We start from the raw sequence: 14,719 nt of genomic DNA on the forward strand, positions 1-14,719 counted from the left end.
TCTTACCTGCCTGTTACGCTCATCCATAATCCTTGTAATCTGAATCTTTTTCCGCCCCATCTTCAACTTCCTCTCTCCAATATATCAGTGTGCAATCCTAGATTTGTCAGTATTTAATGTTCTACTGCATGGTACAAACTTCTTTTCTTAGTTTTCTTCTTGTAGACCTGTTCAGCTGATCTCCTCTTTCAAAGCCTAAAGAGAGAAAAAACAATTATGATGCATAAATTTAAAAAATGATTCCGTTTAATTCAGGAAACTTGCTTTTTGTAAGTTTTAAACTTTTTTTTTTATTTTGGAAAGAACAGATCAAACCAAATCTAAAATAAAGAACCCCAAAAAGGCAGAGCAACTACATACCCTATAAAAGGGATGCTGTTGCAATAGAGATGGTACCGCACAGATATACTCGGATGCTGCCTGATATAAGGAAATGCAAATACAGAGAAAGACTTAGAAAATAATTGGGGCTGCTAACATTAGAACAGAAGATTAAGGGGTGATTTGATAAAGGTGTGTGAAATTATGAAGGAATGGGACAGTGTAGGTAGAAACAGATTATTTCTCGTGGTTGACAGGTATAGAACACGGGGACATCGAAATATGATTAAGTGCAAGATTTAGGCAGAGGGCAGGAGGAGTTTTTTTTATGCAGAGGGTTGTGAGGCCGTGAAACTGTTAGAAACTGAAGCAGAGACTGTATGAACATTTGAAATGCTAGATAGTTTGGTTGTTGTCGGAAAAGGCTGCATGCTGTTTTTTGTAAGGAATACTACTTATTCTGATGGAATATAGCAAGACATTTTTCTATGCAAGAATTTTCTGTGAATGTTAACAACATTCCATCAGTGGGCAGGTAAATACAGCGTGGAACATTGAAATTGCTGTTGGCGACAGGTCTCGCAACTATTTTACCAGTGTTCCAAACATCAGTTTGTCTCAGTATTTATCAAACATGATCATCAAGCCAAACAAGTGAATGACTGTGACTGAACGATGTCTTTCATTCTTATCAACCAGAGATGAGTAAGTTACAGTGGAATTAATCTTTCCTGTCAAAAAGTTATTGATTTAGTCTTCACAGAACTGTAGTCATTTTTTCAATCCACAGTCCAATTCCTAATCTATAAATGCCACTAACCTTTCAAATGAGAAGTTACACATTCATTAAAACAACTTCCATTTATATAGCACATTTAAAGTAAAAAACATGTCCTAAGGCACTTCACAGGAGCATTAAATAAAAATCTGACACCAAGTCACACAAGGAGATATTAGGATAGATGACCAAAAGCTTGGTTTAAGAGGTCGGCTTTAAGAAACATCTTAAAAGGAGGGGAGAGGGGAGTATAGAGGCAGAGAGGTTTAGGGACGGAATTCCAGAGCTTAGTGCCTAAGCAGCTGAAGGCACAGCCAGCAATGGTGGAACAATATAAACCGGGGATGTGCAAGAGGCCAGAATTGGAGCAGCTCAGATATCTTGAAGGCTTGTAGGATTGGAGGAGGCTACAGAAATAGAGAGGAGCAAGGCCATAGAGAAACTTCAAAACAAGGATGAGAATTTTACACATGAACAGTTGCCAGACCAGGAGCCAATATAGGTTAGCAAGCACAGGGGTGATGAGTGAACAGGACTTGGAACGAACTAGGATACAGCAGCAGAGTTTTGGATCAGCTCATGTTTATGTAGGGTAGAAGTTGGAAGGTTGCCCCAGAGAGCATTGGAATAGTCAAACATAGAGGTGACAAAGGTGTGGATAACAGTTTCAAGAGCAGATGAGCTGAAGCAGGGGTGGAGTTGGATGATGTTATGCAGTTGGAAGTATGTGGTCTTGGTGATGGAGCACATGTGGTCAGTTCTTTTTGGTGTCAAAAATAACACCAAGGTTGCAAACAGTTTGGTTCAGCCTCAAGCAGTTGCCAGGGAGAGGGATGGAGTCAGTGGCTAGGGAACAAAGTTTATGCTGGGGTCCGAAGGCAATGGCTTCAGTCTTCCCAATATATACTGGAGGAAATTTCTACTCATCCAGAACTGGATGCCAGACAAGCAGTGTGACAAATCAGAGAGTGTGCAGGGGTTGAGAGAGGTGGTGGTGAGGTAGGGCAGGTGCAGTCAAAGTAAACGTGTGACCAGACATCATATTTCTGGATGATATTGCTCAAAGGCAGCAAGTAGATGGGAAACAGGAGGGGGCCAAGGATAGATCCTTGGGCCCTGGAAGAGAAGCCATTGTAGGTGATTCTCTGTATATGACAGGATAGATAAGAATAGAACCAGTCAAGATAGCATCAACAGCATAGCAAGCGCAACTTTACATGATATCCACTGAGCTCTTAGGAAAAATGACATGGATGAGTGGAGCAATACAAGGTTATAGATATAATCCCTTCATTGTGATGTAAAGCTTGTATCCTCTCATAAAATTACAATTTGACAGTTACAAAAGTCCAACTTCAGAATGCTATCTCGCAAAGGTTTCTGAAGTAGAAATCTACTTGCCCTAATTATTTTGCATGCATATGAATTGCAAAACATATAATTTCCTCTGAAATGAAAGTTAGTGACCGACATGTTCCAAGTTGCTTATTTGTGACCTTTAATACAGTTTGTATAAAAGAATACTAGTCATCATGACATAACTATGATTTCTTCTTAAAGATATAAAAAATATATTTGATTTGTTCATTTTTGTATTCTCGCCATCAAACAGACAGCCTACACAGCTAACCAACAACTGCCGTGTTATCATTGCAGAATGAGAAGATGTTAACGCAGAACAGATTAATCCTCCAGGAATTCCAGCGTATACAATAACATATAATGGATATGGGGTAGCAATTTCAAAGCTGTAACCTTATCGGAGTTCAGCTAACATCATGTCAGGAACCAGGGAGTACTCACTAATTTTTAACCAGAAGAAATAATTCTAAGCATCACCAGTTCAAGGGCTGCCCTCACAAACTCACTAGAAGACTTATTTTGAGCAACCTGGCCATCCATTTGCCCTCCTTCGTTCCCCACACTTGGCCAGGTATTTCCCATTTCCTTCCCCCTACTGCAACCATACAATTACCCCTTCCTAACTAGGTTTGCTTACATAACAATAATGGCTACCCTACCTACCAAAGCATTGGTGTGAAGCTTTTTAATACACCCTGAGGAGGGTGCTATCTTTCCTTCCCTAAACACATTCACATGCTTCCCTCCTCTATGATATGCTCCCGAAGTGGTCAAAATAATTTGATTTGGATTTTAATTTTGATTAAGACTCCCAAGAAGGATGTGACTGCCTGTTGACATCCCTTCGAAATATGGTTGTTGGGAAAGTGAAAAAATTCTCACCCCCTCTTTTAATCAGAGCCGTGCAACTGACCAAATTCGTGTCACTTACAGTTCAGACCTCACTTTTGCCTTCATCTTCGTACAATGAACTGTAATTACCAGGCTTCCAAACATTAGCTCACTTACAAAAAATTATTAATGGTTTTGTGCACAGCAGCACTGCAATGGATTACTAACAGTGGGTGGCGTTTTCACTGAAGTGGGGGCATATTACTAGGCCGTAGTGGATAGATCATCCGTTACACACCCCACTCGATTTTTCTCCATTGAAATTGATATGCTGTCACCTGTTTTACACCCCTACCAATGTTGAAAGTTCTCCCCAGTGTTTTGGACACGTTTCACCTCAATATGTAGCACGGACACATATGAAGCTTCATACCCGACTGCAGTGGCCACTCGTATTGTTCTTTGTTTGCCAGCTTATTCAGCCATAGTAAGGTGAAGGGGACAGTTTTTTAATTGGCACACTAGCAGCAATGAAGAGCTGGTTTTTAATGGGTCTTCCTGACTGCTGCTGGTCATAGTGGGGCAGTTGGTGCAGCACAGGTCTTTGATGATGTCAACACCGTTGTTCATGATCCCATCATGCTGCAAGTGTGTTTACAAAATTCATATCAACAATGTATTCTACACATGTGCATTGGCCAAAATGTAACATAAAACCTGGGCATGCACTTCCCCTTTGCTATTTGCTCAGAGAAAGGCTGGTAGCATGACTTAAAAGTAAATTTAGAAGGCTGGCAACCTGAGGCTTCTCTCCCAGGATCTGGCCCACAATCTTAAAAAATGGTCGAAACTGGAAGTCTTGGTGGGGGCAGAAATACTCTAATCTGCTCAAGGACCAGAACATAAGCTCAGTGTCTGCAACTGGCCCACAAATTTGAATACTTGTCCCTAAACTATCACAAGAACAGTCCAATGAGATGACTGCCTTGCTATCCATTGTTCTTGACTTCATTTTGTTCGATTTTCACTTCAAATAAATTTTGTTTTAAATCAAACTATAATAGGTATCGGGATAAAACCCCAACGTGATCCTTTTGTTCAATAAGTCCACACTTCTTTCCTCAAATGAGTCAATGTACGAGATTATTTGTAGAGATAAAAGTGCGAGTGACCAGCAGTGCCGCTAAAAAGACGACAGGCTTAAAAATACAGAGAAAGAATTTCTTTTTTTTTTAAAAACTGGAAATTGATTGGATTCGGTCAAGTCAGAAATAAATTGCTTCAACAGTTTGGCAAATGCTTCCCACCTGCATAAGTAATTAACAATTACTAATTATATATTAATTCCAATGCGGTTCTGAATTACAAAATCAGTTCTGCATAAAAACACAGTGCAAGATAACCACGTACACAGACGCAATGCAGGGAGATGAGCCCGTTCAGTGAGTCAATCCATTTAGGTAAGTCAAATAAACAAGTAAAGACTGTAAAATAATCAACTACATCAATTGAGATTTAAACAAAAACAAACAGCATTCGGTCAGTCACTTTCACTCCCAACTACATCCAGATTTATTACAGCAGAATTAAATTTTTTGTTCTAGCGATATGGTCAAAAAGTTGGATAAATGTTCATAGAATTAGAAAATGATGTGTGAAAATAACAGTGCCCATGAGGTTGTAGCTAAGAACTCACGGCAGCAACGGGTGATTGCATCTAAGAGAACAGATTCTATTCTTACTAATGGCATCTTGGCTTCTAGCACATAGGACTGAAGTTTTGCCACAGAGACAGGAAACGGGTTTGTTTTCAGGTTAAAAACCTGCCTCAGGTGGGGGTAGGGTACAAATTAAATTCAGATTTTCCTGGAGATGAGCCCTTATTTGATATGGAGATGGGTTTCATGTCCACTTAGAGACAGTGGGGGTGGGAATGGAGGCGGGTCAAATGAAGTGTGGGGCTCAGTTAGACACCTCATGTCAGCAATCATTGAGGCTGCTGGTTGTACTGAGGGAGAGATCTGCAGTTTGTGCCAAAGCCTTCCACTGCTTCAGAGAGAAGCGAGACATCACAGGGGAGGAGGAGGCCTGGCACCCAGGGCAGGCAGGCCCTCGCTTCATCGATGCCAACCTGAATCGAATGCTGGACGGCGTCAAGGAGAGGAGGGATGTCCTCTTCTGAGGGTGGCACAAGGAGACCACCTCATCGTGCAGCACAGGCACCTCTCTGTTCAACATCATCTCCCTCCGCCTCCTCTTCCTCCTCCCCTCTCACCTCCTGTTCCGGCCTTGAAAAGTTGTCTCCTTCCAGGGCCTCACCTTTCTACAGGCCATGTTGCAGGACGATATAGGAGGGCACCACCAAACTGGTCCGGGCACTGGAATCAGATCTTCAGAAGCCCAATGGTCTGCTTGCTGGTTGTTCTACTGAGCAGGTGGCTTTGGTTACAGCGCCTCTGTTAGAGGTTATATGGGCCTCCCATAGAGGGGTGAGGAGCCATGTCTTTGTGGGATACCCCTTGTCCCCTTAGATCCATCCACACACTTTGGCAGGTGTGTGAAGATCTGGGGTAGCCTGGATTGATGGAGGATGAAGGAGTCATGGCAGCTGCCAAGAAAGCAACACATACATGGAGGAAGCTCTTGTTGTGCTTGCAGAGCAGTTGGACGTTGTGGGAGTGGAAACCCTTCCTGTTGATGGATCTCACTGGCCGGCCACATGGGTGCAATCGACGATGCCCTGCACCTGGGGAAATCCAGCGATTGAGGCGGAACCCAATGCCCTCTGTCTCTATGAGTCTGTGTCCATTGCCAAGTGAGTGTGCTGTCCAGCTCTGGCAAAGGGGGTAATATGGACCAGCAAGATGCAATGGTGTGCAGCCGTTTGCAAGATATCACCAAAGGTCCGCAGCTGATCTTCAGAAGGAGGCAAAAGTGAATACGTTCAAGGCCACAGTGACTTTGATAGCTACTGGCAGGACATGGTGACCAGTGCTGCGAGGTGAGAGTTATTCAACAATGAGGATACAGATGGCTGTGATGGCAGTCACCTGTGGTACTGGGTCTCATCATCTCCAGGTAACTCCGTCTTCAGTGGTAGATCCCACGTTGAGGGTCTGGCCTCCATTGCCTTCCTGTCCCTCCTTCCTCTCCCATGCCCTCCAGATGTCTGATGTTCCGCCCTTCCTGCGGAGGGTGTTGCCCCTCATCGTCACTGGGCCCAAAACTTGACAGTGAGCCTCAATGCCAGCTGCAGCTTTCCTTTTAAGACAGGCGGCCGTCCTATTGTGATTGACAGCCTTAACTCTTCTGCCCCCACGATGCCAGGTAGGTGATGACTGTGTTCAATGTCCATGCTCCCTGCCACCTGTGCAGTGCCAAGGGCACCTAGACCCCCTTGCCCCATTGAGCCCTTATGGGGTGATGCCTTGGGGCAGCCTTGACTGGCTCCCCTACTGTATACCTGCCTCCCCTCAGCTGTTCAGAAACTGACAGCTTCTAAAACCCATATATCCATTTAAATATCCCACCCTCCCCTTCACAAGCTCTTAATGAGCTTTTTAACTAGTTTAACTGCCCTCAATTGGGAGGAGAGCTGGATTCCCGTCTCGCCCTTCCCCCTGCCCTGCTGATTATTGCTGGCACCGGGATTGGCACCTTGAAACTGACACTATCCGGCGCTGGTATTTTTAGGCACACCCCCGCCCCCCCACCACATTCCTGACTTAAGGGGTTCCAAAACTTCAGCCCATTATGTTTAACATAATAGCCAGTGTAGCCTGGATTTGGATTTCTGTTCAGCCTAGATTGTAGGTAACAGCATACAACAGCAACTTCATATGTCATTTGGAAGCTGGCATCCAGTAACTTTATAGCCTTTCATCTTGATTAAAAACTGACCCTAGGAGCACCTGGTAGGTCACTGCGTAAATGTATCACCCAGTGTGGTACTGATTTAAAAACTGTCTGCTATCACTGACCGCTTCAAGCAGTATTTAGTTATAAAATACCTATTAAAACTAAAACATTAAAAGGGAAAAGACAAGTACCATATTGCTTAATAAAAAGCAAATATTTTACCCATTAAGAATAGAACAGCTACAGACAGAACTCCTGAGTTTACCAACAGATCATAGCAATAACTAAAAAGACAAAAAACTGTAAAGGCTATAAATCTGAAAGAAAACAAAATACTGTAAGTGCACAAATCAGTCACCACCTGAAAGATAAAAATTAATCTTTTGAGTAGAACCTTAAGTAAGAAATCTTACTTCAGACTAAACGTCCCACTTGTGACATTAACCTATCGTTGTCTTTCAGATACTGACTAATGTGAATTTTTAATTTTTATTTCAGCTCAATAATATTGGCCCAGGTTTTAAGAAAAGACCTGCATTTATTTAGCACCTCCCACGACCTCACGATGTCTCAATATGCTTTACAGCCAAAGAAGTATTTTTGAAGTGTAGTCACTGTTGTAATTTAGGAAACATGGCAACCAATTTGCACACAGCAAGCTCCCACAAACAGCAATGTGTTTTTGCTGTGGTAATGACGGCATCGTTACTCTTGATGCTGACAGCAACTCTGACACCCGTACACACGTGGTTCAACCCAGAAATCGCCATCAGGGATTCCCTTCTCCTCCACAGCATATAATGTTGAAATCCTCACAGAAGGCCATCTTAGAAATCACTTGATTTGACGTAAGCTTCTACTTTTTACACTGTTAATCTCGTGAAAAAGTTACGTCCTGTTGAGTGACGCTTAACTGGGCTTTTTTTTTTTTTTAAAAAGGCATACTAACTCATAATTACTGTTGAACTCTGGGCCTGAAAAACTAATTTTATTTGTAGAATGTTAATATTTCACCATGATTTTAAAAAAAAAAATCGAGATTATAAAAATAAAAAAATTCAATTCTGTTCATAATATTGCAGCTTCTACCTTAATCCCATGTGTCTATCCCAATCTTTATTATTTTGCTTTCTGTAAAATGATTAAAAATTGAAGGATAGTCAATGCTGTTTACAGCCTGATATGCTGCCTGTGAGAATTCTTCAATGTGATTGATTGCTTAGCCTGCCTGATGACATCATTGCTACTGGATGCCAGAGATCCCCTATAGCTAACAGCGGAATGAAATTAACACCGCAAAAGGGTGAAATCCACGCCAAGTGATCACTACATCTTTGTGGGCAGCTTTCTTCAAGGTCAGCAGTAAGCACTTTCACTTTGCCGCAGATTGCAAAATCACGTCCAATATTAGCTAACTGCCATGAAGAGTCTGCATTCCCTGATAAAGTGAAATATTATTCTCCATAAAATGTTGCATTAGACCCCTTTTATTTAGCACAAGAGAAGCGTCTTCTGAACAAAACCAATTCCTTTAGTGTAAGCACGACTGCATTTTATGCGCTTTTAAAATTTTGGGACATCAGGCTTATACTTTGTGGCACAGTATTAATGATTTATTTTTGATTGCTATTTCCATGAATATGTTTTACACTTTTGTTCAAGCAACAGAACATAAAGAATAAATGATAGAATTACTGCCTGCTGAATAGCAGCAAGCTAATCTCAGTTTACCCAGTTAATTGTTATGATTTTTTTTTTTAATTTTAAGAATACAGGCTCCGAGGCTGTGAAAAATACAATGGACTGGAGATAAATCTCATCTAGGTTAGTAGTTTCCACTATCTTAATCCAGTCCTTCAATAAAGCCAGTTTCACTCCTGCAGTCCTCACTGAACATGTAGACAATAATCCCTATTACTTAAATTTACTATGATATATCTAAACCAGCGGTTATCACCACATATGTGCAGTTCAACTGCATGAGAGCCATGGAGACCTATTATTACACGACTACCAACAAAACCTGCATTTACATATCACCTTTAATACAGAAAAACATCCCAAGGTGCTTCACAAAAATGTTATCAAAAAAAAAATTGACAAGTCACTTTTTTTTTTATTCATTCATGGGATGTAGGCGTCACTGGCCAGGCCACCATTTATTGCCCATCCCTAATTGCTCTAGAGAAGGTGGTGGTGAGCTGCCTTCTTGAACCGCTGCAGTTCATGTGAGGTAGGTACACCAATAGTGCTATTAGGAAGGGAGTTCCAGGATTTTGACCCAGTGACAGTGAAGGAACGGCGATATAGTTCCAAGTCAGGATGGTGTGTGACTTGGAGGGGAATTTGCAGGTGGTGGTGTTCCCATGCATTTGCTGCCCTCGTCCTTCTAGTTGGTAGAGGTTGCGGGTTTGGAAGGTGCTGTTGAAGGACTCTTGGTGCGTTTCTGCAGTGCATCTTGTTGATGGTACACACTGCTGCCACTGTGCGTCGGTGGTGGAGGGAGTGAATGTTTGTAGATGGGGTGCCAATCAAGCAGGCTGCTTTGTCCTGGATGGTGTCGAGCTTCTTGAGTTTTGTTGGAGCTGCACCTATCCAGGCAAGTGGAGAGTATTATGCATAAGGAACTAGTAGGTCAGATGACCAAAAGCTTAGTCAAAGAGGTTGTCTTAAGGAGCACCTTAAAAAAGGAGAGACAGGAAGAGAGGCACAGAAGTTTAGGGTGCCAATTCCAGAGCTTAGACTACAGGCAGCTGAAGGTTCTGCCACCAACGGTGGTGTAATTAAAATCGAGAATGTGCAAGAGACCAGGATCGGAGGAGCACAGAGATCTCAGAGAGTTGTAGGGCTGCAGGAGACTACAGATAGGGAGGGACGAGGCCATTGAGTGATCTGAAAAGAAGGATGAGAATTTTAAAGTTGAGGCATTGCCGGACCAGGAGACGATGTAGGTTATTGAGCATAGGGGTGAGGGATGAATGGAATTTGGTGCAAGTTAGGATAAGAACTGGACGAGCTCATTTTTATTTAGGGGGAAGATGAGAGGCTGGCCTGGAGAGCACTGCAATCTCAAGCTTAGAGGCAACAAAGGCATGAAAGAGCATTTCAGCAGTAGATGAGCTGAGGCTGGGTAGAATTGGACAATGTTATGGAGATGAAAGTAGATAGTCTTAGTGATGGAGTCAACATGTGTCCGGAAGCTCATCTCAGGGTCAAATACAACACCAAGGTTGATATGGTTCAGCCTTAAACAATTGCCAGGTACAGCGATGTCACGTGGCTCGGAAAGAGTTTGTGACAGGGATCAAAGATTGCGGCTTTGAACTTCCCAATATTTCGTTGGAGGAAGAAATTTCTGCTCATCCATTAGTGGAAGTTAGACAAGCACACATGTAAATGAGAAATAGGAGGAGACTAGAGACACAATGGAGGGGCTGAGAAGCCCAAGATCTTAGGTAGTAACTCATGCTTTAGCTTAGTGCTTTTAACCAGATTAGCCAACACCTACAACTACCTAAATAAGGATCCAACTAAGTATTGACTCCTTAATCAACGTCACTAATAATAAAAACTTCTGGCCGTTATCACATTGACGTTTTGGAAGCTTGCTGTGCACAAATTAGCTGCATGTTTCCTACATTACACTGACACACAGTGACTGCAGTGTGTACCATATACAAAATGCACTGCAGCAACTCATCACGCCTGCTTCGACAGCACCTTCCAAACCCGTGACCTCTTCCACCTAGAAGGACAAGGGCAGCAGACACATGTGACCACCACCATCTGCAAGTTCCCTTCCAAGCCTCACTCCATACTGACTTGGAAATACATTGCTGTTCCTTCGCTGTCGCTGGATCAAAATCCTGGAACTTCCTCCCTAACAGCACTGTGGACCAGCACAGATGAACTGCAGTGGTTCAAAATGGTAGCTCACCACCATCTTCTCAAAGGCAATTAGAAATGGGCAACAAATGCTGACCTTGCCAGTGATGCCCACATCCCATGAAATGAATATTAAAAAAAACTTCAAAATTACTTTATTGGCTATAAAAAGCGCTTTGGGATGTCCCGAGGTTGGAAAGGGCATTATTTAAAGAAGGACTTGAACTTATCCAATGAAATTATACACCTTTGTTTATCTATGGAATGGATGAATTTAACAAAACAAAATCATCCACATTCTGTTTTGTTGGTGTTGCTAATTCTTTTGTTTCACCATCATAAAGTAATTCCTTTTTACAAAGATGCATGCTCAATGTCATCATTTCTTACCAGTGCGTATTTTGGATAAATCAGTCTATATACCAGCATTTGCTAACAAGATTAAAAGGGGATCAGGGGGCCCTCTAGTCTCAGTGCCATTCATATGAGTTCAGCTGAATGGAAGCAATTCCAACCATTGCATACTACAGGCAGGAATTCTCACATGAATGGCACACCTCTTCAAATGGACATAAAAAGATTCCATGGCACCATTCAAAGAATATGACCAGCTGTTCCAGCCAGCATTCCTCCCTCAATCCATTCCACCATGAAACAGAATAGCTAGTTATTTATCTCAGTTGCTGATTCCGAGATCTTGCTGTACACAAATTGGCTGTTGTGTTTGCCTACATAACAATGACATCACTTTGAGAGGTCCTAAGGACATGTTAAAAGTGTATTATAATTCAATTACTTTCATTATTAGCCAAAGATGGCAAAGTGCACAAACTCAGATGTAACAAGACAGGTTGAATGCACGGTCTGTGTGTATTGGAAGAACTTTGCTGAAAGAAGCTGGCAACAACAGTGCTGTTGATTATTTCACGGATACAAAGTTCAGAACCACATCTGAATTATGTAGATGGTTTAAGCATATACATGCCTACAGATAGGAACAAATAGTACTTTGACATTTTATATTACACTGTTCACTTATTCCTGTTAACTAAACAACACCTACTTGGGAAATGCTTGTTTCTGCACTACTTTCTGATAGCTACTTACTTTTTCTATGCACATGGTCAATAACATTGATATAGACTTGGAATTTCCTGTATACTTGTACGCAGAGAAAAGCATAAATTACATCGCCAATCAAATATACAGCCTAAAAGATCACCGATTTTTTGTCTTTAATCAGATACACGTCTAAGGACAATACGCCCAAGCCTCCTCAATCTTTTACAATTATCTATCGAACCCTCCACCTAAACACATCACTACCCATAATTATGGACCTGCTCCAAACTTGCAGAACCTTATACACAAGTTTCCTGCATTTGTGCTTGCCTCAGAGCTCTGTTTAAATTATGCCCAGATGTTCACGTACAGCAGAAAACAGTCGCTTTTTTGGCATTTTATTGCAACTTTTTTTTGTTAATTTTTCCATCCTGTTCTGTATTTGCACAGCTTCAGTATAAAAATCACCTTAAAAATTGAAAAGCTTCCCCAATTACAGCTTCTTAAAACGTACTAAGCCTGATGTACATGAATGATGACTAAATGGGTTGAAGCTTAAATTTTGATATTCAAAGAGTGATACGGTGAGTGTTTGACACTTTCCTTGACCCCAATTTCTTACACCGATTTTCAGATTCACAGGAAATTTGAGCATAATTTGACTTCAGCAGAAGGTGTAGAGGAATTGCTGTATTTTCAGATCCAACTTCTGGGCGTTGGCCACAAAGGAAATTCCAGGCCATAATGTAGTAGCTTGTAGTGTGTGACTATGTTGGATCAGAACTTCAAAATTCTTCAGAGGACAGGTATCCTTGGAAAAGGAAATCTTCAACAGGCACATCCTGAAACGTGGCTCCTGAAGAGTTCAGCTCTTAACAAAACGGGTCAGATTGACTATGGGTTCCTAGATGTTTGAACTTTAGAGCTATTTGATCAACAGCCTTCCTGTCTGCTTCTGGGGAAGACACCCTACCATTGATCCAAATAAAAATATATATGCAATCCCTGGAGTTTTTTTTTTATTCTTTCATGGGATGTGGGCATCACTGGCAAGGACAACATTTGTTGCCCATTCTTAATTGCCCTGGACAACTGAATGAAATGGCCTAGCAAGCCAGAGGGCAGTTAAGAGTCAACCACATTGCTGTGGGTCTGGAGTCACATGCAGGCCAGACCAGGTAAAGGACGGCAGAATACTTACCCAAAAGGACAGTTATAGGTGGATTATCAGCGCTGGCAGGCACTTCGAGAAGTCCTGAGGCAAAATTCAACAGGAGTCATCTTGTACTGATACCAGTGACCCGAAACCAAATAAAGGGATATCAATATACAACATTTAATTAATTTATGAATGGAGGGAAAAATAGCATTTAAAATGCTAGACTCAGGAACGATTTATGCCGAAGGTGTAATCTGTTAATAGTACTTTGATGCGCCATCCCCCGTAAAGGCCTGCTACCCGAGGGGACCCGACGACATGTATCGGGTTCGGGTCGGGTCAGATCGCACTTCCAGATCTGGCATTCGGGCTTGAGTCGGGTTGGGCTGGATCGGACATGCTGCATCACAACCTCAGGTAAGTGGTTAATTTACTTTTTGGACTTTAAAAAGTAGTTTTGTTAGTTATTTGAAGCTTGTGCAGGTAAGGAACAAAGTGAAAAACGGAAGGTAAGTTAACTGATGGTCGGGTCGAGTAGGGCGCAGGAAAAAACTGGAAGGACTCGGGCCAGGTCGGGCGGGGTCTGTTGGGCTCGGGTCGGGTCTCATTTGCAGACCCGAGCAGGCCTTTAATCCCCTGCCCTCCTTAAAAAAAAAAGAGAACAATTCTCATAAAATTCTGGTATTGCCTTTCTTGTATGTATATCTGATCCATAACTGATTGTCCCTCTTTAAACAAAAGAAAATTCCCTTTAAATGCAGAAATTCATTTAATTCTAGCACTAGGGAGGAGAATGAATATTTATTGTTTACATACTTTGCAAAGCCATTCTTCAAAGTTCTGTTTAAAAACATTCAAAGGATTTGGTGTAAAATCAATGGTTCAAGTGCAAACATTTTTTAAAGCAAAATTATAGGTATTCGCGCTCCCCTCCATTCTCAAGCCTTGGAAGCCGACCCAAGTGTTTCCATCCAGCTCTGGAGAAATGGGCTGACCTTCAAGCCATGTGCACAAAACGATAGATCTCTTTTCTTCATCCTACTCTCATTTAATTTGCAGTGACAACTTAAGCGGATTAAAATTGCTGCACACTTCACAATCTGCATACAAGAACAACTGCCATCACACACATCAATTTGACTTGGGGAATTGACTATATTTTTCCATGCATTTTACTTTCAATATTATTAGCACATTTATGAGGTTATTATGAAAACAAAACTTATTCAACTACAAAATCAAAAAACACCAGTTGCGGCAAATTGAAGTTCATTATTTAGGTCATTTATTGCTACATATTGCTTTGGTTAACATCCATCTTCAATCTTTGAAAACTTTAATTTGATTGCTACAAAAGTCTCTTTGCCAAGGAGAATAAATCAAATTTTCTTAATCTTTCCTCACAATTTGGATCCTAGTTACCTGGAATAATCTTGATTACTCCTCTCTGTACTCCCTCATGA

The 14,719-nt window shown here is 41.7% G+C and overlaps 1 protein-coding gene across 15 annotated transcripts in view; it reads right to left on the reverse strand.

Moving 5' to 3' along the window:
• The window catches only part of mef2aa (myocyte enhancer factor 2aa), a 247,414-nt gene that overhangs the window by 150,239 nt on the left and 82,456 nt on the right, over window positions 1-14,719 (reverse strand). For all 15 annotated transcript variants that reach the window (XM_068017787.1, XM_068017786.1, XM_068017794.1 and 12 more), the window contains one exon: window positions 7-195. In XM_068017787.1, coding sequence (XP_067873888.1) covers window positions 7-60 — 54 coding nt within the window. In that variant the 5' untranslated portion in view covers window positions 61-195. The remainder of the gene's footprint in view (window positions 1-6; window positions 196-14,719) is intronic.

The sequence above is a fragment of the Heterodontus francisci genome, chromosome 38 (genome assembly GCF_036365525.1).
Source record: "Heterodontus francisci isolate sHetFra1 chromosome 38, sHetFra1.hap1, whole genome shotgun sequence".
NCBI classification, from domain to species: Eukaryota; Metazoa; Chordata; class Chondrichthyes; order Heterodontiformes; family Heterodontidae; genus Heterodontus; species Heterodontus francisci.